The 26,177-nt window shown below is 40.7% G+C and overlaps 1 protein-coding gene across 3 annotated transcripts; it reads left to right on the forward strand.

Annotated features, from left to right (window-relative positions):
• The first annotated feature begins 37 nt into the window (after nt 1-37).
• Nucleotides 38-26,009, forward strand: tbccd1 (TBCC domain containing 1). 3 transcript variants are annotated; one of them, XM_068035752.1, is made up of 7 exons: nt 38-109; nt 3,822-4,159; nt 7,225-7,374; nt 10,019-10,385; nt 19,016-19,202; nt 21,014-21,511; nt 24,315-26,009. In XM_068035752.1, exons 1-7 carry the CDS (start codon nt 94-96, stop codon nt 24,442-24,444), a joined length of 1,686 nt encoding a protein of 561 aa, XP_067891853.1. In that variant the 5' UTR covers nt 38-93; the 3' UTR covers nt 24,445-26,009. The 3 variants fall into 3 exon arrangements, with proteins under 3 accessions (XP_067891853.1, XP_067891855.1, XP_067891854.1); XM_068035754.1 differs by lacking the exon at nt 38-109 and adding an exon at nt 2,845-3,012 and having other exon boundaries at nt 3,765-4,159; XM_068035753.1 differs by lacking the exon at nt 38-109 and adding an exon at nt 2,846-3,012.
• Nucleotides 26,010-26,177: the final 168 nt, after the last annotated feature.

The raw sequence follows: 26,177 nt of genomic DNA on the forward strand, positions 1-26,177 counted from the left end.
ATCCGGCTGTTGGGCTTCTGATTCGCTTGTATAGGCACATTTGCAAGAAAATGGGTTCGTTGAGGAGGGAGGGAGGAGGAAGTATTTTTGCGTATGTTCAGGAAATTAGGTTGGTGAATTTTAATAAGTCAAAAATGCAACTGAAAAACATAAGGCGGGAACTCTCATTTACATATCTTAGTTGTAAAATGCATTTATATTTATTGAGATTATATTTTATAACACGTTGACTAACGAATAGGTTTCAATAATTTGAGCAATAAAACAAAACTAAAGTGAATAAAGAGATCGCAAAATGATGAAATATTATTGCATTAGAAAATGTACAGCCCTGTGTACGTTTATGCGTTGTTTTACATCTTGCTCGCAGATACATTATTCGCCCAGAAAGTGTTAAAGCCTCCTTCCTGAAAAATGGAAACTACCCTTAGAGTATAAGATTTTGAGGGAAAATTGAATAAATATTTGAGGGAAAATAAGAAACTAACTATGGGAAGAGAGTGAACTAGTGAAGATTCGTTTTGGATTACCCTAGTGAGGAGATGACACAGACACGCTGGACAGAATGGTCACCATCTGTGCTGTACACTTCTATGGTTCTGAGTATATATAAAGGAGGTCATGTCTCATTTATTGTTCGAGGTTATTGTCACATATTTACCACACTCTATAACAACCTCCCTAAACTCCTCTTGCCTTGCTACCTTTCCTCCACCTTCCAAAGCATCTACTTTTGGTCATCTCCCCAATTTTTTTCTTACCACAACTTTGTGAAGTATCTTGGGAGATTTTACTACTTTGAAGGTGTAATATAAATGGAAGTTGTCGCAGCTTATCAAATGGATTTTGTTTTTATGTAAACACATACAAATGCAACATTAGATTTGTAAACAAAACTCAGTGAACTCCTCCAAATGAATCCACGGTCCTCCTTACCCACAAGCCTGTGATTTGGATTAATTCAGACTTAATGAGAAATCATCTAACTATTGTGAAATAAAAATGAGAAAATTGTCGGTCAGCATATTTAAAAGAAAAGACAGGTTTTGACAGTTCAGTTGTGCTCCCCTTCATCAGAATTGACTCCTGATTTATAGACCTATTTCCAGAACTTCTGGTTTTATTTCAGATTTCCAGCATTTACATTTTCTCCTTTTTATTTTATCTAAATGTTGTGCATCACAATGGGCGCAGCTCCTGTGCATCCATATTCATATCATCCTCTAATGAACTGGACTGTCCAGGTAAGGGGAGGAGAGGGGAGGGGCTGTTATACTGGAGTGGGTACAATATTTATATTTTATTTCTTTTTACGCAATATTTCCTTGACAACTCCCTGAACAAGAGTTAAGATAAGCAAGCAGAAACACAAACATGGGAAGGTGAAATTACTACAGAAGGTTATCTCATGAAACATCTCTAATTTTTGTTTTGGGGGTGGTCCAAATTTTTGTGTTTATCAAGATGAGTGATGGTGGTCATTCGAGCCATCTTCCGCTATATCTGGAGATCGAAGATAGACAATGTCTGCAGGGACATGAGGTACAAATCTCTAGATAAAGAGGGGAAAACCTACCCAACTTTGCCCTCATCCTGATGGCCACTTTTGTGTGCGGCTGCATCAAGCTCTTAGTATGCAAACACAAAGTGCTGAGGTTCTATCTGTCCCCAGTGTTGCGAAGGATGGGTCTGGCCACATTGCCACAGAACGCTCCATCAGTTTGACCATGCTGTACCACCTGTCTCTCGTGGAAAGGTTTGTACAGAAAAACACCTTTGACCACAAGTCCATCAGGCAGTGGTCTGCACATAATATCCTCAAGGCCTGTGGGAAAAGGAGATGATGGATCCTGTTGGATGGTTTCCTGAGCACCATCAAAGTAATTTGGCAGAATGCCTCATCGCCAGAACTTTCAAACACACACCAAGACATAGCTTGGCTGATGGTGAGAAGGGCACTGTCAGATTCTTAATGCACGCCCAGAGTCTCAGTGTCGTCGAGGCAGCTGCAGTGGGGAAGACACCGTCAGCCACCTTCTTTTGGAAAGTGCCTTTGCAAAGGTCTGGCAAGAAATGCATTGGTTTTTGTCAAGGTTCATCCTGAGCAGCTCCATAATACAGGATCATAAAAATATAGGACTTAGGAACAGGAGTAGACCATTCGGCCCTTTGAGCTTGCTCCATCATTTGATAACACAGGACTTTGTGCTCTACGGGCTGTTTTCAGGGATGCACACCGAGACAAACATCAATGGCTGCTGGAGGATCATCAACTGGTGGTCTTTGGTCTGTCCAAAAATCGTTGGTCTTCCAATGCAAAAAGCTGTCCATGATCAAATATTACAGACTGGCACACTCCAAGGTCCAGGACTATGTGCAGGGGGATGCACTGAAGCTTGGGTTAACTGCCTCAAAGGCTCAATGGGGAAAGGCCACTGCTAAGGCCCTCCTGCTGAAGTACACCCGTGTAAAACTCCTCGGGCTGCGTGTTTGACAGGAACTGTACATTGTAAATATAACCTGTAATTGAGGTGCCTTACTACACTTAAGAGTGCCACATACTGTAATGAAAGAAATTAAACTGCATCGCACTTTGAGTAATGTCAAATTTAAGCTTTTATGTAACGTACTTTGACATATTTTATTCGCCAGTTGTTGGTAAAGCTGCAACAGCTATGTAGACATTCCTGAGTTTGTTTATGCGAAATGTTCATATTGCGGTGAGTGCAACTACAGTAATTGAATGTCTGTCAGCTCACACCGGTGTGTAGGTGCATTCTTGACACTTCCCTCATGCAAGAAGCTCTGCGGGATGATGTTGGCTTTGCGTCTGCTCCTTGTGGGCTGTGGCCCTTCTTGCCGCCCATTGCAGGTGCACAGGTCGGAGCTGCGCAGCTGCACAAAGTGCAGGGCGGCGGAGAGCGCGCTCAACGGCCAGCCGGGCGAGCGGGAACCGGAGGCCGAGCGGCGGCCTGGCCTGGCCTTGGAGCCCGGCCTCGGACACCCTGACTGGTAGGCAGTGAGCGGAGCGGGTACGGAGCACGGTGTTGATCTGACTCCTGGAGGCAGTGGCAGCCATTGAGGGGCCGGATAGCGGCCCTGAGCCGATGCCTGTTGCCGGCCAGGGAAGAGTTTAGTTACCGGCGGCAGTGCGAGGGCTGGCCCAGAGAGTGATTTGTGTCGCTGTAGCTCATGCCATAGCTTGGAGGGAAACAACGTTGTCTCCCAATTTTTTTTTGTATTTCCGTTTAATTTTGCTATGGTTATTTTTCAGCAACTTTTCTTGTTGCTCCTAAGCTGCAAATGCATGGTCACGTTCATGTTTTCTTCTCCCTAAATCTTCATTGTTGAAATCAACTGGTTTCTTATTGAACTCATGTTTCCCAAGACCCTCAAAACTATTGAATCCCTTCTTTCTCACTTTTTCCTTCTTCCTACAACTTGGAAGGCTTTCAAAACTGAAGCATGCCATCACCTCATTCATTACGTCTCGATTTATGTGGTCTTCTGTCACTTCAATCTCAGTGTTCTGCAATATTAATCTTGGCTTTGAAGTAGGCTATTTTTGTGGTGTTTTTGTAGGATTATTCATGGTTAAAACTGAGAATTGTCATTGGTTTGATAATAGATAAGCGGTGAAAGTTAGAATTAACTGACTTCATCGAATAGAACTGAATGAAGCCAACATTTTCATACGGGCAATTTTATTAATGAAGCAAAGTCAGTCTTGATTGTTTCTTTTAAGATGTAATTTTTTTTTTTAGCTTCTGTTGCAGTCATAAAGCCAACCTGTGAAGTAAAATATATTTCCTCTTCAACAGAAATGGAGCAGCCAAGTGTCCGTCTTTGGGTAAAATATGAAACTTTCATTGTTGGGGTCTTGCAGATCCCACCTCCTTCAAAATTCAGTATGCACTACCTGCGAAAGATGGCGACATATGTTCGAACAAAAGGAGGAGATGGTGGTTATCCCAGACTTTCCTGGCCCATGTGGAGGCACATTGCATGTGGGAAGTTGCAACTGGCTGAAAATTTGGCGTGGCTGTATTTTGAAACATTTGACAGTCTTCTTGAGAGAACTGCAGAGGAGAGGCTGGAGTGGGCTGAGGCAGTATCTCATTGCAGGTCGGAAGAGGAAATTGACAAACTGAAAAACAAGGCATGGACCTCTTTTTTGGGGGGGGAATTCATTATTTTTTGTACAATAGAGAAATCATAGCTTTACATTTTAAGATAGACATGGAAATTCCATGTAATCTGATTATTTATTGCTTGATGAACTTTAAGTAGTGATAAATAACACTCGAGTATGGATTACACTGACTGGCACAAAACCTGAATAACATCTCCACATATACCGTAAATTGTGTATGTGTTTTATTAAAAAGAAACCCACAGAGTGATTTCAGGATTGTATTAGAATGTCAGTTATAGATCTCCTAAATGTTGCTTTTGTGATTTCTAACATTATCTGGGTATCTTCGTGTAGAGGACAGCCTTATGAACACCTCATTTATCCATTATTCTATATACAGTTGATATTAGCTTTTTAAAACGAGCAAAAAAATTGCAATGGAGTGGAAATAACCCAACACCTCTAATGGTAGAGTTTGATTCCTATCTATGGCAGGTAATTCAGTTTTAATCCTAGCCACCACTATTACTCAGATTAAGTTGCCCTCATTCATTCTTAGCTAGAAGATGGAACAGTGAGTCTCTTGGGGTAGGTATGAAAATGTCTGTCCAAACCCACAAAAATGTATTTGCTGACCATTGGTGGAGGAGCAACAACTGTAATGTTGGACACATCTTTGATCAAGTGTGCTGCCACCTTAGCAATGGTAGGATGGGGCAGAGAGGGGTGAGTTTAAAGGAGTTTTGCTTGCTTAATTAAATTTTCTCTAAGTCTTACTGAAAAATTGGATTTTAAAATTGTTCAATTTTTAAATTTGTAATATAAATTTCAAATATCAATTTTCATGGATAACATAATACAGCTAAGTTTGTAAAAAAAAAAAATTCTTATTTTTTTAAATTGCATTTTATCTGAATTCTGTAGAAGTTAGTGATAGAAGAGATACCATAATTCATCTGGCACTGACCTGGTAAAAAAGCTATGATTTACAATATATGGATGAAATGCTGATTTTGCAGTATCCCTAGCTAATCTTCATAGCCTGGCTGCTTTATCCTTCCACATTAACCCAATTTTATTGCTCGGGCACAGATTCGGGCTGGTATCTGAAAGCTTCCTGGTCCACATAGAACTGCTGTTTACCATATGGTGCATTTTCTTAATCAACAATTGTAGAGTTGGAAGTATTTTTAATTACTGTTGGCACCTCTGATGAATTAGTCAATATCTGTGGTTGTCACAGTGAATTATACTGTAGTAGCTCTCATCTTGTTGGTTACAAATTGGTGCTTATATAAAAAAAAACAATTCAGAGAATTTTCGTTACAAAAAGAGTGAAGGTTAATACTGGTGTTGAATTCAGATTGATTTTCTAATCTCAGCCCCAGCAAATCTTGACAGCTCCCCCATTGAGGAATTAATTAGTATTATTGGCTAGGCATTTTGGGCAAGAGGCTGCATGGAGGCATGGTATCTTGCCAATATAGAAATCTGGGAAATTAGATGATTATATGTATCACTAGATATGAGGAACGTTGGGAGAGATTGAGGATATGTCCTCTGAGGCCACCGAGACCTGATTTGAAGTAAAGGCTACATGAAGATAAGACTCAGTTTGTCTAATTTCCTGTAATAATTAAGCAGTTCTAACTATGGATCATTTTATGACATTAACTCTATAAATAGAAAAAAAATGAAATCAGCATCAGACTTGTGATAAGGCCTCAATGTTAACTGCATTGGAATAACGAATAGAGCTTTAATAGGTTTTATAACGTTACATGTGCTGTGGATAAAGGGGAACCGGTGGATCTTTTGTACTTAGATTTCCAGAAGGTATTTGATAAGGTGCCACATCAAAGGTTATTGCAGAAAATATAAGCTCATGGTGTATGGGGTAACATATTGGCATGGATAGAAGATTGGTTAACTAACAGGAAACAGACAGTAGGCATAAATGGGTCATTTTCTGGTTGGCAAGATGTAACGAGTGGTGTGCCACAGGGATCTGTGCTGGGGCCTCAACATTTTACAATTTATATAAATGACTTGGATGAAGGGACCGAAGGTATGGTTGCTAAATTTGCTGATGACACAAAGGTAGGAAAGTAACTTGTGAAGAGGACATAAGGAGGCTACAAAGGGATATAGATAGGTTAACTGAGTGGGCAAAGATCTGGCAAATGGAGTATAATGTAGGAAAGTGTGAAATTGTCCACTTTGGCAGGAAGAATAAAAAAGAAGCATATTATCTAAATGGTGAGAGATTGCAGAGCTCTGAGATGCAGAGGGATCTGGGTGTCCTAGTGCATGAATCGCAAAAGGTTAGTATGCAGGTACAGCACGTAATTAGGAATGCTAATAGAATGTTATCGTTTATCACGAGGGAATTGAATACAAAAGTAGGGAGCTATACAGGGCATTGGTGAGACCACATCTGGAGTACTGTGTACAGTATTGGTCTCCTTATTTAAGGAAGGATATAAATGCGTTGGAGGCAGTACAGAGAATGTTTACTAGACTAATAACTGGAATGGATGGGCTGTCTTACAAAGAAAGATGGACAGGCTAGGCTTGTGTCCGCTGGAATTTAGAAGAGTAAGAGGCGACTTGATTGAAACATATAAGATCCTGAGGGGACTTGACAGGGTGGATGTGGAAAGGATGTTTCCCCTTGTGGGAAAATCTTGAACTAGGAGTCACTGTTTAAAAATAAGGGGTCGCCCATTTAAGATAGATGAGGAGAAATCTTTTCTCTCAGAGGGTCGTGGGTCTTTGGAATTCTGTTCCTCAAAAGGCAGCGGAAGCAGAGTCTTTGACTATTTTTAAGGCAGAGGTCGATAGATTGTTGATAAGTAAGGGGGTGGAAGGTTATCGGGGGTAGGTGGAAATGTGGAGAAATCAGTAATGAACTTATTAAATGGTGGAGCAGGGTCGAGTGGCCTACTCTTGCTCCTAATTCGTATGTTCGTATAAAGACTAATGTTTTCAAAAAACATTATATATTTGCAAGATACTTTATGTAAAGTATCTATATATTATACGATTTTAAGAAACACTAATGTAAATTGAAACTTTTATCCCCATAGCTGTCAGTGGACACGCTGCAGTTCCTGCTGTTTCTGTATGTTCAGCAGCTGAACAAAGTTTCTCTACGGACATCCTTGATTGGAGAGGAATGGCCAAGTCCCAGGTCACGATCACCTGATCTGGAGGGAAAATCTAATTCTCAGAACAAGGTAGGCTTTTGTAATACAAGTAAAATGCTGCATACACCTGGAAAATGAAGAGCTGGTGCACAAACAAGGAAATAATTTTGTATAAATCTATTTTTTTTTAGTCTAACAAAAAGCTGTTCAACACACTGAATATAAACTTGACTTCACTAAATTGAACTAAATTTTCTAGTTAATGGGCAGTAAATCTAGCAAAATAGGTCAAGAAACAATTCTGCATTTTCCTGTGTCAAAAACTGTCTTGTCAGTAATTGCAATGGAGTTTTCGGCATTGCATTCAAAAACTTCACTCTAAATACTAACTATTGTTAGTAATTCTCTGTGTCCCTTTCACAAATGGGGCATGCTGGTTTACTGCTGATATTTTCCATCAGTACTTGATTCATTTTCAGTCCAAATAAATACTTGCAGTTCATTATTGACTTTTGATTATAACTGTTAGAAAGTTAACATTTTCCTGTAGTGTTAAAAGCTATACTTTTGATTATACCAGTTTACTGTTTATTTAGGTAAAACATGAATTTTAGTCAACCATATCGTGACAACTTTAGATGTATTTCTTTTAAGTCTTCACAAAATAAAGTTTAATAAATTGATGTTTTATCATTAAGCTTAGTTTCTGAGTGGTTTTGTGTTTTAAGCTCTTTTTTATTGTTTTGTGTATCAAAGACCAGAAAAAGCCTTGACTCATCTGAGCTTGCCTCCTACTTTTTCCCGTAGCCAATTTGGGCTCCTTACAAAAAATCCTCACTGTTCCCATGTATGTCCCAGACATATTAATTATTATCCAAAATAATTGACTCTTGCCTCCCTCATGCTACAATGGCCTCTTTTTTTCAGAAGTTCATCTGTTGCCTCCTTGAAAGACTGTAAAGAATTAGTCTTAACTACCTCTGGAATCCTGTTCCATAGGGTCAATTATTCTGGGAAAAGAAAAGCTTCCAGGCGTCTAGCCGCCTTCCATGGTTCCTCTGTTTATATGGGTAGCCATATTCTACCTTTCTCCATCAATTCAAAATACACTACCACCTTAATGTTCTTTTTACCTTTAACCATCTTTAATACCTGGATCAGATTGCCTCGATCTCTCCAGTTCTCCAGTGAATACAAATCTGCCACATCAAGTCTTTCTTTATAGCTCAATGCTTCTGGGCTGGGGATTGTCCTTGTTACATATGAACATGTGAATTAGGAGCACTCAGCCCCTCGAGCCTGCTCCGCCATTCAATAAGATCATTGCTGATCTTGTTGCATTGCTATAGCAAAGAGCCAATGGGCTGAATTACCTTATTCTATGCTGTAAGTATCTATAGTTCTCAATTCAGAATGTCCTTCCTGAAATGCGTGCACCAAAACTGGACATACAACTCTAAATGAAGATAAAGCCGTATATAAACCTATTATTATGGTTCTAATTTTCTTATAAATGGTTCAAACAATACAATCGTTTTTTCTTGGAAGCTTTGAAGGAGCAGTCAGTGGTCACTGTTCCTGCTTTTCCCCATCTGTTACCTTTAACAAGACCAATCATATTATGTTTCATGCCCTAATTAAGTGCACTTAAGTTGACAGCTTCATATTTGGTTGTACAGAAAGCTTTTTGCAAACATCTATCTCCAATCTATCCAAATCCATTTGTAACGTTATCCTCTTTTTAAGGTCTGATTTCGCAACATAATTTGGTGTCAACAGAAAATTTAATTACTGTGCTACTAATGTCCTCCTCCAGATCGCTAATGAGTGTAACAAACAGAAGAGGATGTAACGACACACCTTGGGGCACCCTACTTGTGATAGAATTCCATTGGGAAGCTACACCATTTAAAAACACTCTTTGTTTACTCTCTTGGCCAATTTGATATCCATCTTCCTATTCCACCCCCTATCAAGAAACCTAATTTTGGCACAGAATCTCTTATGTTTTATCAGCACTTACTGTTGCACATGTAAAACACAGATGCATTTGCACTGATGTTTTTCCTATGTTACCCAATGTCAGCACCAAGCACACTCTGATCAGGTACTGCTGGCAAGTTACTTAACGTCCTCTCAGTTTGCAATTTATCTTAATCTCATTTTAAGAAAACCAGGATTTTTTTCTTGTTACATCAGCAGTCCTTAGTGTTTCTTTGTGAAATTGCCAGCATAAATTGGTCTGTGCCAAATTACTTGCTATAATTTAACAAATCATGAATATTTTCCAAGCTGCAGCTCGTACATATTTTCTATTGTTTATATTGTTCCAAACCCGCGACCTCTACCAACTAGAAGGACAAGGGCAGCAAATGCATGGGAACACCACCACCTGCAAGTTCCCCTCCAAGTCACACACCATCCTGACTTGGAACTATATCGCCATTCCTTCACTGTCGCTGGGTCAAAATCCTGGAACTCCCTTCCTAACAGCACTCTGGGTATACCTACCCCAAATGGACTGCAGCGGTTCAAGAAGGCAGCTCACTACCACCTTCTCAAGGGCAATTAGGGATGGGCAATAAATGCTGGCCGAGCCAGCGACGTCCACATCCCTGAATGAATAAAAACAAAATTTATATCTAGTAAAATGTTTTAAGTAAAAAAGTATTCTAGTACTGAAATGTTTCATCATAAATTGCTGAAAATTGTTTTTTGTCTTTGTATAATCCAGAATATGGATGACCATAACCATCTGGTATTTATTCTGAACCACTTGTCAGAGTTATTGGAGCTCCTACTGGACCCAGAGCAACTCACCGCTTCAGCCCACACAGCCCATGACAGTATGGTATCTGTAGAAGCAGTTAAAGCATTGAACTTTCTCATTGAAGGTAGTATAGGTCGGAATGAATTAATTTATCCTGTGCATGAACTGGCTCTCTGGCAACCAATTCTGGCTGCATCTGGCTACTCCAGGCTCTCCAAGATGTTCTGTTTCCATAAACTACAGGCCTGGTTGAGAAGTGTGCTGGGACCAAATCCATTCGGTACTGCAGTCTGCTTCCAAAAAGGGAAGAAACTAGCATGGGCACAGCAAGGTAATTTAACCAGACTAGATCTTGAAAGTAAAAACAGGAGAATTCATTGTAATCTGAGTTTGTCTTTTAGTCCAAAACAGCAAAATATTTGTGACAAGTTGTTTTACATATAGTTTCTTTTTTTTTGGGTGGGTTGGGGGGTGGGGGGGAAAGGTGGATAGTAAGTGTAGGTTCTATTTTTTGAAGTTCAGGTAGTACTTCATGCAGTTTTCACTGACCCACATAAAGTTTTAGCTACAAATTCCTGAAAACACTTCCACAATATGTCAAGGCTGCCAATAATTTGTTTCCTCTTTTCTTCTCTTAAACTCTCTTCCCATCTCTCACCACTATAAATTATCATGTTTGGGAAGTGAAAGCAGGAAGTTTGCTCTCAAGCATTTACTGGTGGTGATAACTAGTAAGGAAGTGTGTGGGAGCTGTTGAACGGTGACTTGTCCTCTTTTTCCTTCTTTTAGCTTAAAGTATGTACCGCATGCCTTCTGCTCAGCAGCTCTAACAGCTCAGTTGAATTGGAATTACCTTGGGGTAATAATTAGCATCTGTGATTCCCGATCGTTCTGTAGTCCACTGTGTTAAACAGTATACTGCATTCCTGGTCATTTAAAATATATATTTTTTATATTGGAGATGTATAGTCTGTCTATACTGTAAAGCAGGGTGTCCAACATACGGCCCGCGGGCCAGCATCCAGCCCGCCAAACGTTTCCATCCTGCCCCCGGATGTAAACTGTTCCCGGGGCCGTTCTCATCCTCACCGTGACTGGAGATGAGAAATTTCCCATTGTCATCTTCTTACAGAGCAACCTTTTTAAAAACATCACGCTGTCAGTTTCACAGCTGACAACTGCTGACATTGGGAACAGCTGTTTACCAACAGACTCGGGGGGTTTTCTGATGGGTTCTGACTTTTTTTAAAAAGCCCATTGGAAAACCCCAAGGCTGTTGGGAAATGGCTGTTCCCAATGTCAGCAGCTGTCAGCTGTGAAATTGACAGCGCAATTGTTTTTTTTTAAAAAGAATTGACCAGCCATCTCCTGAGTGTTCCACTCTCTGCAACTATGCGAGAGGGAGAGGAGGGAACAGCGAAAGGGGGAACAGTGAGGGGGGGGGGGGGAAATCAGAGTGGTGACAATGACAGTGCGGGGAACACTGGAGACACGGGTGGGGGGGGGTGCGGAGAGATATGGAGAGAGGGTAGGTGGAGAGGGGGAGAGAGGGTAGGTGGAGAGGGACAGAGAGTTGGGGAAAAGGAAACTGGAATGGAGAATAGAATTGAGAATAACTCCAATGTATAGGCCCAACCTGCTCAACCTTTTCTCATAAGACAACTCCTTCATTCCAGGAATCAACTTTGTGAACCTTCACTGAACTGCCTCCAATGCAAGTATATCCCACCTTAAATAAGGAGACCAAAACTTTACGCAGTACTCTAGGTGTGGTCTCACCAGTGCTTTGTACAGTTGTAGCAAGACTTCCCTATTTTTATACTCTATCCCCTTGCAATAAAGGCCAACATTCCATTTGCCTTCCTAATTGCTTACTGCACCTGCATGCTAACTTTTTGTGATTCATGTACGAGAACACCCAGATCCCTCTGTACTGCAGCATTCTGCAGTTTCTCTCCATTTAAATAATATTTTGCTTTTCTATTCTGCCTGCCAAAGTGGATAACCTCATATTATCCCACATTATACTCCATCTGCCAATTTTTTGCCCAGTCACTTAACCTATCTATATCCCTTTGCAGACTCTGTGTCCTCCTCACAACTTGCTTTCCCACCTATCTTTGTATCGTCAGCAAATGTGGCTACAATAAACTCGGTCCCTTCATCCAAGTCATGAATATAGAGCATAAATAGTTGAGGCTCCAGCATTGATCCCTGTGGCACCCCACCAGTTACAGTTTACCAACCTGAAAATTACCCATTTATCCAGGCTGTCTGCTTCCTGTTAGCCAGTCCTCTACCCATGCTAATATATTACCCCCAACACCGTGAGCTCTTATCTTGTGTAGTAATCTTTTCTGTGGCACCTTATTGATTGCCTTTTGGAAATCCAAATACACTACATCTACTGGTGCCCCTTTATCAATCTTGCTCATTACATCCTCAAAGAACTGTAATAAATTTCTCAAACACAATTTCCCTTTCATAAAACCATGTTGACTCTGCTTGATTGTATTACGATTTTCTAAATGTCCTGCTACTACTTCCTGAATGATGGATTCCAGCATTTTCCCAGCGACAAATGTTAGGCTAACTGGCCTATAGCTTCCTGCTTTCTGTCTCCCTCTTTTCTTGAATAAGGACGTTACATTTGCTCTTTTCCAATCCGCTGGAACCTTTCCAGAATCTAGGGAATTTTCAAAGATTACAACCAACCTAGGATCCTAGGATGCTGACCATCAGGTCTAGGGGACTTGTCAACCTTTAGTCCCATTAGTTTTCCTTGTACTTTTTTCTAGTGATGGTGATTGTTTCAAGTTCTTCCCTCCCTTTTGCCCCTTGATTTTTCTGCCAGTCTTCGATGCTTTTGGTGTCTTCTACTGTGAAAACAGATACAAAATATTTGTTCAAAGTCTCTGCCATTTGCTTGTTTCCCATTCATAGTTCCACAGTCTCATCCTCTAAGGGACCAATGTTTAATTTAGCTACTCTCTTTTTGTATTTCTTTATAGTTTACTCTCATATTTTAATCTCTCGGTTTTATTTTGTCATCCTCTGCTAGTTTCTAATACTTTTCCAATCTTCTGACCTACCACTAATCTTTTCAGAATTGTATGCCTTTTCTTTCAATTTGATACCATGCTTAACTTGCTTAGTTCGCCACAGATGGTTCATCTTTCTCTCAGTCTTTCTTTCTCAATGGAATTTATCTTTGCTGAGAGTTATGCAATATCTCCTTAAATGTCTACCACTGCTTATCTACCTTCTTACCTTTTAACCTATTTTCACAGTCCACTTTAGCCAACTCTAGTCTTCATACCTGTGTAATTGCCTTTATTTAAGACACTAGTTTCAGACCCAGGTTTCTCACCTTTAAACTGAATGCGAAATTCATCATGTTCTGATCACCGTTCCCGAGAGGATCCCTTACTATGAGATCATTAATTAATCCTGTCTCATTACACATTACCAAGTCTAAAATAGCCTGTTCCCTGGTTGGTTTCACAACATGTTGTTTTAAGAAACTATCCCAAATAAATACATGCTATGAACTCATCCTCGAGGCTACCTTTGCCAGTTAGATTTGTCCAATCTACATAAAGATTAAAATTGCCCATAATTATTGTGGTACCTTTCTTACAAGGCCCAATTATTTCTAGATTTATATTCCGTCCTACAGTGTAGCCACTGTTAGGGGACCTATAAACAACTCCCACCAGTGACTTCTTTCCCTTGCTATTTCCTATCTCCACCCAAACTGATTTTACGTTTTGATCTTCTGAGCCAACATCATTTCTCACTACTGGCATTGGGCAGGCAACACAGCCTTCGGGTCTGATGCTCTCGGCTGCAGAGAACAGTATCTATCCCCCTAACTATACTGTCCTTTAATACTCCTACTACATTCCTTTTTACTCCCCCCCCCCCCCCCCCCAACTTGAATGGCCCCCTGCACAGTACTGTGGTCAGTTTGCTCAACCTCCCTGCAGTCTCTACTCGTCCATACAAGCTGCACGAATCTCATACTTGGACAAATTCAAGGGCTGACACTCTTCCAGTGCTACCTTCTGGATCCCCATGCCTGCTTCACTGGTAGTCACACCCTCCTGTCCCTGACCACAGACCAAATGAAGTATTTATCCTAAGAAGCGTGGCTGCTTCCTCGAACACAAAATGTCTAGGTAACTTTTTTCCTCCCTGATGCATTGTAGTGACCGAAGCCCGGACTCCAGTTCATCAGCTCTGAGCCGAAGTTCCTCAAACTGCAGACACTTACTACAGATGTGGTTGCTGTGGATCGCACCAGTGTCCACCAGTTCCCACATGCTACAGCTGCAACACGTCACCTGCCCTGCAATCTTTATTCTATTTTATTTAACTAATTAGGGTTTCAAGTTTTGAAATGCCACTCAACAATTATTTGTAGCTGTATTAAGTAGTTTAACTAGTTACACTATAAATTTAATACAGTACTTGTATTGCCCCAGTCCTAGTTTAAACTACTTCCCTGGTTTAGAGAAAATAAAACCGTAAAACTCATCAACCAATCACCTACATGCTTACCAAAATAATGCCTCTAGACCTCAGCTCTCAGTTCTCACTCCCTCTCTTGGGCTGCTCCTTTTTTAAAAGACCAGAAGAGCACCTCTTCCCTCCACTGCACCAAATTCCCTCACTCACTCACCAAATTCCTGAGTTCAGTATTCTGTAGATGCATACTCCATCGAAGTGGACTCAGTGCATTCCTTCACATGCTCAAAGTATTTCAGTTAGCTTATGGTGATATGTCTTGTGTTGAGCTAATTTACTCAATAATTAATACATTTTGTAATAAAAAAACAATTTGAATTTAATTCTTTCTAAAGTTGCCTTTTTGAATTGTCGATGAATTTGACATCATATAGGGCCCGATTTTAACTTGTGTAAGTCGGTTTTGAGTGAGCGAAAATTGGGCCTTGTGTGTAACTGAATTTTGGAAACAATTTTAACAATATTAAAAGCTGCCAGAGTGCATATCACCAAAAATCTACTTGACTGTCAGGGCAGGTTTGAAAACAGAACAATATTTCAGGTTTTGAAATTTTTTTTTTTTGGTATTGTGTTGGTAACTATTATGTTGCCTTGCATGTTTGATATGCAACTACACATATCAACATGCTATATATTTTTTTAAGATTGGATGAGGAAAGCTTCCCCACTGAATAAACATATCACCTGATATACTATGCCATACAAACCAGAAAAGAACAGATTTAAGCTTTGATCTAAAAAAGCTTCCCATAAAGATCTAGCTATTCCCCCCCCCCCCCCCCCCCCCCCCTTCCCAGCGTTAATTTCATTCCAGCATCAGCTATTGGGGATCTCTGGCATTTAGCAGCAGTGATGTCATCAAGCAGGCTAAATCATATTGAAATCTCACAGATAGCAAAACAGAAGTAAAAAGCACTGATTAGAGAGCAAAGTAATGATAGGGACATACACATAGGCTTAAGATAGAAGCTGAAATATAAACTTTATTTTTATTTTTAAAATCTATGGCATTTTTTATCTTGGAGAAATTTGACATTACACATATGAAATTAGTTTTTTGGGTCAGAGGTTGGTGAGCAGTAATTATGACTTTGTAGGCTGCGAAATACTCAGTTATACCTTATCCAACAAGATGTAACATTTTCCAGACTTTTTACAGTGTCGCGAATAGCATAAATAATTGAAGTTCACGTTAGATCCTGTGATTTCTAAGATTTCTGCCTGTGGGAAATTCAACAGTGCACCCTTTGAAGGAGCAGAGAATCACTGACCAGAAGCTTCTGGATTTTCGTGTTTAACTGCGCATGTGTGAACACCAGACATTGTCAGTTTCATGGTTATAATGACGGCAAACACAGGCAGTTTCACCATCATTACAACGCAATATTCAGGCCAATGACCCTTAATTGAAAGGGCATGTGTTTGGATATTGGAGAACAACATTTGTCATTTCTTTATTGGGCCTCCATGATGAAGTAGACTACCAAAGCTCACTGGCTTAACTCAATTAGGATCACTTGAAGAAGGTATGGGAGGGTCACTGACACGTGTGGAACTCAACCCAGTCAACAGCCTGAGAGGCAGAAATGAGAGAAATACTTAAATGTGTAAAGCCTCTTTTAATTTAATCACACACAATTTTTAAAATCAAATGTAAGTAATCTTTTAAAAAGGATCCTGCTTTGTTTTAAGAAATACAAATATTACAAGACATCATTGCAGGAGTTCCTCAGGATAGTATGCTAGGCCCAACCATCTTCAGCTGCTTCATCAATGTCCTACTCTCCACCATAAAAATACTTGCATTTACATAGCACCTCTGCCGATCCTGGGGCATCCCAAAGTGCTTCATAACTAATGAAGTACTTTTGAAGTGGAGTCACTGTTGTAATATGGGAAATGCAGCTGCCAATTATCATGCAGCAAATTCCCACAAACAGCAATGTAATAATGACTGGATAACCTTGTTTTGTGATGTTGGTTGAGGGAAAACATATTGGCCAGGACACAAGGGATAAGTACCTTGCTCTTCAATATAGTGTGTTACGACCGGGTGAGGAAAGGGTCTCTAGCTCCCTTCTGGCCCCTTTCCTGGTTTGGCCATAACAGGGTTTAACTTTTAAAACATCATGTTTTTAGCTTAACCTCTGAGTCCTTGCTCACTGCTCTCTAGTTGGTTCATTTACAATTGCAATCAGACAGGCTTTCTTAGGTTTGAACAAGAACAATGTAAGTTTATTAACCTTATCACTCTAACTCAGTTAAAATTACTAAAATACACGACGCAACCACGCTAGCATGCATACGAGATAAACACACACACAAATAGATACAGAGGGGAAGAAAGAATAAAGGGTTGGGGGTTGGAGTAGTAAATGGAATTCAGTTACTTTCTTTAGTTTGGATGTAAAGTCCTTGATTGGAGCTAAGTCTTGCAGTTCTCACAGGGGCCCAGTGTACACTTGCAAACTTGTTTCGCTGGTACCAGAAGGCTGAAGAGGTCCTCTGTCATGAGGCTTAAGTTGCTTCCGTCGGTCCCTAGAACTTTGCTTGAGAGAGAGAGACAAGGAGATAGCTTCCTTCTCTTTTTGTCTTCAAATTGCAATCTGCCCCAAACCTTTCTGTCAGGCACAATTCAAAAAGTCCCCAGGTTGGCCAGCAGGTTAATGCTGTGACCAGCTCTTTGTTTGAAATAGCATCGTCTGCAAAGATTGTTGGTTTCAAAAGTTCTGCAATCACACATGGGGGGGAGGAGGGGGAGGGGGAGTGGCGGCTCTTACACAGGCAATGGCTCTCGATGTCTTTTGATCATCACTGTTGACAAAACCCATCTCGCTAATTGAATCAGGGAGCACTCCCATTGTCTCTCGTAAATGTGCAGCCATGTTTTCAGCTGTTCAGCTCTCTGGTCTTTTTAAACAAGTTATGTTCAGTGTCCAGTAAAAGTTCAAATAGTGTTCCATGTGACAAAATTAATATGTTTCCATTAGGCCGGTGTGTTTTCTGTCACAAGTGCTATGGGATCTTTTATGGCCACCTGAGAGGGCAGACAGGGCTTCAGTTTAATATCTCATCTGAAAGATGGCACCCTTGACAGTGCAGCATTTTGTTAGTACTGCATTGGAGTGTCAGTCTAGATTTTTATGCTCGGCTCTATGGTCAGAAGTCAGGATGTTTGCTGATGGTTTCACTGTGTTCAGTTCCATTCGCAGTTCCTCAGATAATGAAGCAGTCTTGCTCGCATGCAGCAAGACCTGGACAACATCCAGACTTGGGCCGAAAAGTGGCAAGCCACATTCATGCCACAAAAGTGCCAGGCAATGCCATATCAAATGAGAGTGAATAATCACCTCCTCTTGACTTTCAATGGCATTACCATCGTTGAATCTCCCACTTAACATCTGGAGATCACCATTGACCAGAAACTTAACTGTACCGGCAACATAAATACTGTGACTACAAGAGTAGGTCAGAATTTGGGTATTCTGCGGCAAGTGACGTAACTCCTGACCCTCCAAAGCCATTCCACCATCTCCAAGGAACAAGTCAGGAGTGTGATGGAATATTCTCCACTTGCTTGGATGGATGCAACTTCAACAACATTTGAAGCTTAACGCTAATCACCACCTTAAACATTCGCTCCCTCCACCACTGGCACACCTAGGCTGCAGTGTGTACCATATACAAGATACAGTGCAGCAGCTTGCCATGGCTTCTTCGACAGCATCTGCCAATCTCATGGTTTATCACCTAGAAGGACAAGGTCAGTAGGCACATGACAACACCAACAACTCCCAAGTTCTTCTCCAAGTCACACAACCTCTGACTTGGACATATAGTCACCGTTCCTTCATTGTTGCTGGGTCCTAGAACTGCCTACCTAACAGCACTGTGGCATAACTTCACCACCTGGACTGCAGCAGTCCAAGAAAACAGCTCACCACCACCTTGTCAAGGGCACCTGGGGATGGGCAATAAATGCTGGCCATGCAAGCAAAGCCCGCATCCCGAAAATGACTTTTAAAAAATAAATTCACTCACTAATCCATTTATAGAGGTCCTATTTTCTTAACCAGTATTTTCCTGTTTTACTGGTAGTAACTAAATTAACTTGGCATCAATATATTATACACATCACTGTAATGAATAGTTGAATCTTTTGTGAGTAGTTCTGGTGCTCAAGTTAACTAGAGTAACTATATTACAACCATGTGATTTCTGAAACACAAGTTGCAATGGCTAACTATTTTCCTATTTTGCATTTTAACTAATTTACAGGAGACCAAGTGATCAGATCTATAATTTAGATTGTGTAGTTGAATTTACGAATTTTATGGCGTTAAGTGGGTTTGCTCATGCCAGCCACCAACTTGACATTCAAACATTTAACAGTCCAAACAATATTACTCAGCTACTTTCTCTCTATCTAAGTTGAAGGTACGACAAAGAGGGCAAAGATTGCATGCAATACCTATACAGCACCTAAAGGCCACAAGGTGGTGGTAATGACACAAGTGTACAAGCAAACCCTGGCTAAAAGCTCAGATCAACTAGTTGGAGCTCATGTTAAAATTCATCGTTGCAATGACTGCTATATATATCTCCTATCTCCTTTAAGGTGAGATTTATGTTTATGAAACAAAAAGGTTGAAGAATTGACATTTTTAGTCTTAAACTGACAAAATAAAGCTGATTCATTAAACAGATTTATTGGTACTGTCAATATACTTTTACTACTGTGTGAAACTCTAGTTTTTATTTAGTTTTTTTTGGGCAATGTTTAAATGATTATGTAGAAAACACTAGGCTATGTCAATACTTGTCGTCAGGCAATGATGTCATTACTTCACTGTAAGGAACTTTGCATTACTTTTGTATTATCAGAAAAGTCATGTATTAATTTAAGTAAAGTACCTACATACTCAGCAACAACAATTTGTATTTATATATTGCCTTTAACATAATAAACTGTCCCAAGGTGCTTACTTCACTAGAGCATTTTAAAATTAAATATGACAATGAACCATATAAGGAGATATTAAGGCAGATGACCAAAAGCTTGGTCAAAGAGGTAGGTTTTAAGGAGTGTCTTAAAGGAGGAAAGTGAAGTAGGGAGGGAATTCCAAAGCTTAAGCCTAGGCAGCTGAAGACAAGCCCACCATTAGTGATGCAATTAAAATTGGGATAGTCAAGGCCAGAATTTGATTAGCATAGATATCTGAGGGTTGTGGAGCTGGAGGAGATTACAGAGATAGCGAGGGACAATGCAATGGAGGGACTTGGAAACAAAGATGAGAATTTTAAAATCACGATGTTGCTTCACTGGGAGCCAGTGTAGGTCAGTGAGCACAGGGATACAGAGTGTAGAATGTGGGAGACCCATCAGGAGCACATAGGAATATTCAAGTTTAGAGGTAACAAAGGCATGATTGAGGGTTTCAGCAGCAGATGAGCTGAGGCAGGGACCAAGTCGGGTGATGTTACGGAGGTGGAAATAGCGGCCTTGGTGATGGCACAAATATGTAGTCAGAAGTTCATCTCGGGATCAAAAATGATACCACAGTTGCTAACAGTTTGGTTTAGTCTCAGACAGTTGTCAGGGGGAGGAATCGAAGTTTGGAACAGGGATGAAGACAATGGCTTCAGTCTTCTCTATTTAATTGAAGGAAATTTCTGCACATCCAGTACAGGATGTTGGACAAGCAGTTGGTTAAACTTAGCAACATTTGAGGAGTCGAGAGAGGGGGTTTAGGTAGAGCTGGGTGTCATTAGCGTACATATGAAAATTAGCACTGTGCTTTTGGATAATGTTGCCAAGGGGCAGCATGTAGATGAGAAATAGGAGGGCTCAAGGATAGATCCTTGAGGGACACCAGAGGTAAATGATGCGGGAGCAGGAAGAAAAGCCATTGCAAGTGATACTCTGGCTTCGATTAGATAAGAACGGAACCTGAGAGAGTGGGGAGGCGTTGGAGGAGGATGGTGTGGTCTACTGTGTCAAAGGCCGCAGACAGGTCGAGAAGAACGAGGAGGGATAGTTTACCTTTGTCACAGTCACATAGGATGCCAGTAAAAGTGCCAAGGAATTTAAAGTGAATGAGATGCATTGTGCAGACAATTGATGTACTTACATGTTGCAGCTTGAAGTGATACAATTTAGATTTGTGCATGTCCTTGTGATTCCCAGCTTGTGAATCCCTGATGACAGCTGGTTTGTCTGGTGGTGGCACAAAATGGAGTCCAGGCATTGTCCCCACAGGGAATGCATAAACTCCCATCAGATCTACTCGACAGCAGCACTGGCAGGGGCCTTGTTCCCAGGGGATTCAGATCTTTGGGAAGGGGAAGAAGAAAATTTAGATTGGAGTAAGGTGAATACGTTTGAAGATTCATGGTGTACTTTATGTGCATATTGTTTTCTCGTTGCAGGTCTGTCAGTATTGAGAAGTGCAGAAATACAACCTTTGTTCTTGGTCCTGTTCAAACAACCATCCACGTCCATAGCTGTGATGATGTGAAAGTTATAGCTATCTGCCGCAGACTTTCAGTCTCGTCATCGTCTTCGTGTACTTTCCACTGTCTCACACCTACCAACCCTCTCATCATGTCTGGGAACATGAGCTTAACATTTGCTCCATACCATACTTACTATCCATTGTTGGAGGATCACATGGCTAGGACAGGGATAGCCACAATTCCCAATTACTGGAATAAGCCAATGTGTATTGGTGTGGACAACAATGAAATGCCTGTCTATCGGCTGCTGTCCCCCAAAGAATTTTATTTATTTGTGATTCCATTTGAAATAGAGGGAGACACTGTGGAGATCCCTGGAGGACTACCATCACCATATGAAAAAGCTGTAAGACAAAGAGAGCAGAAAATACAGAATTGGCAGAAGACTATTAAGGAAGCAGGACTTAGCAGGTTAGTAATTGTACACTGAAAATAGATTTTATGTCCCTGACTGAGATAAGTGTCTCTTCCATCTTATTTCCTGAAGACAGTGACTATTGCTGGGAATGGTTTTATTTATGCCAGTAGCGCTCAGATTTGTGGCCCAAGTAGCCATTTTTCATATGTTGAATCTAAAACAGTGATTGTCAGGAGTCTTTATCTGTGCGACCATCAGAATTAACCTGTAAATCTGCGTTTGCTTGACGTTCACACTGATGATCAGAAGGTGGGTGCTCACTGATTTTTCTTTTCTCCTTTACTAGCCTAAGGACAGTGAGGCCACTTGTAGTGCCTCTACTGCCACTCCAGCTGAGATCAGCTATCTTGCCACAAACTGATATTGAACTGGAACCTCCAGATCAGTATAGCTCGGTAAAGATAAGGTAGTTTATTTATTCACTGCACCATATGACACTGTTATCCACACAGTTTTGACAAGGATCACAATATCTATAGTGGCACCTGTCTCAGATACACCCCTTGACCTGGACTGGGTTAGTTGATTTCATTTGGGGTGTGGAAGGTTGCTACTGTTGCCCTCAGTATCTTGAACTAGGAAGGAGAGAAAATTGGCCGGCATTCCCACTTCTTACTGCTATCCCGTGAGCCTGCTGTAGTTCATATGGTAGATGAATCAGGCTCATGTGCCGGGTCTTGTACATCTTCAACGATGGGGGGAGTCCAGCATGTCAGCGCAAAAGACAAGGCTGTAGCATTTGCATCCATCTTCAGCCTGAAGGGCCGAGGTCACCAGCATCACAGATGCCAGTCTTCAGCTAATCCGATTCACTCCACGTGATATCAAGAAATGGCTGAAGGCACTGGATACTGTAAAGGCAATGGGCCCTGACAACATTCCGGCAATAGTACTGAAGACTTGTGCTCCCGAACTAGCCACGTCCCTATCCAAGCTGTCCAAGTACAGGTACAACACTGGCATCTACCCGGCAATGTGGAAAATTGCCCAAGGAAGTCCTCTACACAAAAAGCAGGACAAATCCAACCCAGTCAGTTACCACCCTATCAGTCTACTCTCGATCGTCAGTAAAGTGATGGAAGGGGTCGTCGACCATGCTATCAAGCAGCACTTGCTCAGCAATAACCTGCTCACTGACATTCAGTTTGGGTTCTGCCAGGGCTACTCAGCTCCTGACTCATCACAGCCTTTGTCCAAACATGGACAAAAGAGCTGAACTCCAGAGGTGAGGTGAGAGTGACTGCCCTTGGCATCAAGGCAGCATTTGACTGAGTATGTTATCAAGGAGCCCTAGCAAAACTGGAGTCAATGGGAATCAGGAGGAAAACTCTGTGCTGGTTGGAGTCATACCTAGTGTAAAGGAAGATGGTTGTGGTTGTTGGAGGTCAATCATCTCAGTCCCAGGACATCACTGCAGGAGTTCCTCAGGGTAATGTCTGAGGCCCATTCATGCCACACAAGTGCCAGGCAATGACCACCTCAAACAAGAGAGATTCTAAACTGGACTGGACCAGCCACACACATTCTGTGGCTACAAGAGCTGTTCAGAGGCTGGAAATTCTGTGGCGAGTAACTCACCTCCTGACTGCCCAGTGTCTGTCCACCATCTACAAGGCACAAGTCAGTGATGGAATACTTTCCACTGGTCTGGTGCAACTCCAACAACAATCAAGAAGCTTGACATCATCCAGGACAAAGCATCTCGCTTGATTGGCACCCATCCACCACCTTATCTGACGCACAATGGCAGCAGTGTGTACAATATACAAGATGCACTGCAGCAACTCACCAAGACTCCTTTGACAGCACCTTCCAAACCCACGACCTCTACCACCTAGAAGGACAAGTTTCTTCACTCACTGGGTCAAAATCCTGGAACTCTCTTCCTAACAGTACTGTGGGTGAACCTACACCCCAAGGACTGCAGTGGTTCAAGAAGGCAGCTCACCATCACCTTCACAAGGGCAATTAGGGATGGGCAATCAATGCTGGCCTAGCCAGTGATGCCCACATCCCGTGAATGAATTTAAAAAAAAAAAAATACCTGCAAGCACCTGTGGAGTGGAGAATGTATCTCTGGAATGGTCCCACATTCACTGGTTGTCATTTTTGATAAAACTCCTGTTGTAAAGATTAAATTTAAACCATATTATCGGTAGAGTTCAGTTCTCTATTACAGTATATACTAGCTTTGGACTTTCCTGTTAATTGCAATTTCTCAACCTGTAATAATGGTGTAATTGTTAGTCCTTCACTATAAACTATCATTTTTTTTTTCAACACTGGCAGCTCCTACAATGGAATTAAATCATCCCACAATATTTTGCAGTATGTAATGGATACCCTGGGATAATGATAGAATTTCCATTGAGAGATTCAGAAAGCTTTTTTTATTGCTCCAGTTTTTGTTACTGTGGTTGGCATTGTCTGAGCCCTTTTACTAGAAAGCAGGCTTGAATTTCTGTTTCAGGTGATCCAGATTTTGTACTCAATGATTGGAAAATACATTTTTCCACTCTCATTTTAATTGTTTTTTTCCTTCCATGAAGGGAGTTTGCCAAAACGTACCCAATCTCTGAAGGCAATGCCACACAGTAGCACAACTTTAATTTTGATTTGCATGTGAAACTTCAAAATGGTAGGGTGGGTGGGGTTGGTAGAACAAGGGCTTTACTTGATAAATTGTTGAACCTGGGGAAACGGAACGGATTCCTACTTTCTGGCTAACAGATTTGTCTTGGTGTAAAATTTAGAATGTTTTCAGAATTTTGCTAATATTTTTACTGCTCTTTTCAGAGAACAACGCAAGCTGTTTCAAAACCTGGTGGAGCAGGAGTTCTGTGAATGGCTAGATCAAACAGGACATCGTCAGCAGCTGGACAGTCTTATCCCAGCTCCTACTTCCTCAAAACAGACTACATCTTAATAATTCACAGGCTCTCTGATGAGAAATATGCTCACGGCTATTACTGAACCAAATTTGGGCTCCTCTTATTGCAGCTCTTTCAAATATACATTTTTTGTGGGCCTGCATAATTCAATTGTAGTTGGGTTCTAATGAAGTATACGTCTCATGTCAAAATATAATTACAAGACAGTTGTAAGCGCACATTTCCAACATTAGTCCCAATACTGTATTTCAAATAGACAAACATTAGACTTAGTAATTTGGGTAAACAATGTCATTCTTACAATTATGATACTGTTCAAAGATTCTTTTCACTTTTGTTCTTAGCACCAATATAATGGCAGTTTATATAGGATTTTTTTTATTCATGCTGTATAGTTATTTTTATGCTAATTAAAATTCACTTTCCACACAAGGAGCGTCACGCTCTGACTGTGGACTTAGCTTTGAATTCCAGGGAGAGAAAAAAAAGCCTTTGTTTATTTAATATGGAATGTGAATATTTTGTTAGCTTTTTTGAAATATGTGTCTTTCTCTGCCAACCCTTGCTCACTTCCCTCAGCAATTCCAAAAGCCTTAACTGTGTTCCTGACACCATTGGAGTCTTTATATGAAATTTAGAGGGGCATTGTGTATTTCCTTAATAATGACTTTACCCTAGAGTTGTTTTAATTTTTATTTAATTCTTTATTTAATTAAGCCATATTTAATTCTGCCTTGGGATTATTTTTATATAAGCTAAAGTAATTTAAGATTTCCCTCTGCAACTTGGATAGTTCGTCCTGTATTATCTTGTATTTTCCACTGATGCCCTGCTTCTGCACTGAGGAACTCGAATGAAACTTTGGCTCCTAGCCAAGCTGTTGTGTGAACCAGTAAATTGGCCCTGCCACACACACCTGAGTGTGTTCACTTTACTGCTGATTGACAACCAAAGTATTTTCCCAAACCATGTTTTTCCAACACTTAAACATTTTACTTTTCCGTCTTCATTTTTCTTCTCTACTCCTCTTGAGGTGAATGTTTGCTCCATTTGAACCACCCCTTCTTATACCTTGCCCAAGTGCTTATTAAACACGAGCCTCAACAATGAGTATTGGCAAGCCAGTTGATTCTGGAGAGCATTAATGCTGAGCTCGATCTTGTCCTCTACTTGCTTTTCACATATATACATTTCTAACACAGTTGATGGATAGCAGTCAGGAACAGGAATTTTAGATAATTTGCTCTTCTTTAACCAAAGGGTGCTGAGGACCATTGTATCACTTCTACTACTGAGATTGAGCCTGTGTCGTTCCAAGTTTGAATGGTTCAACTGCCTGCAATCTAAACTTGCTGATCCAGCAGGAGAGCATCTTTCAAACAACTGTCAATCACTTTGAAAATCAAAATTGTTCAAATTTATCTTGTCAAAATTTAAAACTGTTTAACAGTCCTGAAAACTGCAGTTTGTGGGGTCAGTAACTTTTGTTGTAGCAGTGATTTTATCACTTTTGGGAATGCTTTATATTGTCTGATGAATAACATTCTGTAGGCACTCAGTATGGACTAATATGAAAAATAATAAAATACACCAGTGTTAATTGCATAATAAATTTATCCTTTCAACATTTCAACAAAATAATATAAGATGTTAAATCCCAACTATGCTGAGTTGCATTGGTTTGTTGTTTAGCGCACCACACTAAATACAGCTATGGATTAATAACATTGATGCTATTGTTACTACCCAGGTGAAAATAATGCACTGT

The sequence above is a fragment of the Heterodontus francisci genome, chromosome 7, assembly GCF_036365525.1.
Source record: "Heterodontus francisci isolate sHetFra1 chromosome 7, sHetFra1.hap1, whole genome shotgun sequence".
NCBI classification, from domain to species: domain Eukaryota; kingdom Metazoa; phylum Chordata; class Chondrichthyes; order Heterodontiformes; family Heterodontidae; genus Heterodontus; species Heterodontus francisci.

What these genes read in the sequence shown, in the direction of transcription:
- tbccd1 (XM_068035752.1), top strand. An exon ending in TTGACAAACTGAAAAACAAG is followed by an intron (nt 4,160 to 7,224) that starts GCATGGACCTCT and finishes TTATCCCCATAG; the next exon opens with CTGTCAGTGGACACGCTGCA. An exon ending in AATCTAATTCTCAGAACAAG is followed by an intron (nt 7,375 to 10,018) that starts GTAGGCTTTTGT and finishes TGTATAATCCAG; the next exon opens with AATATGGATGACCATAACCA.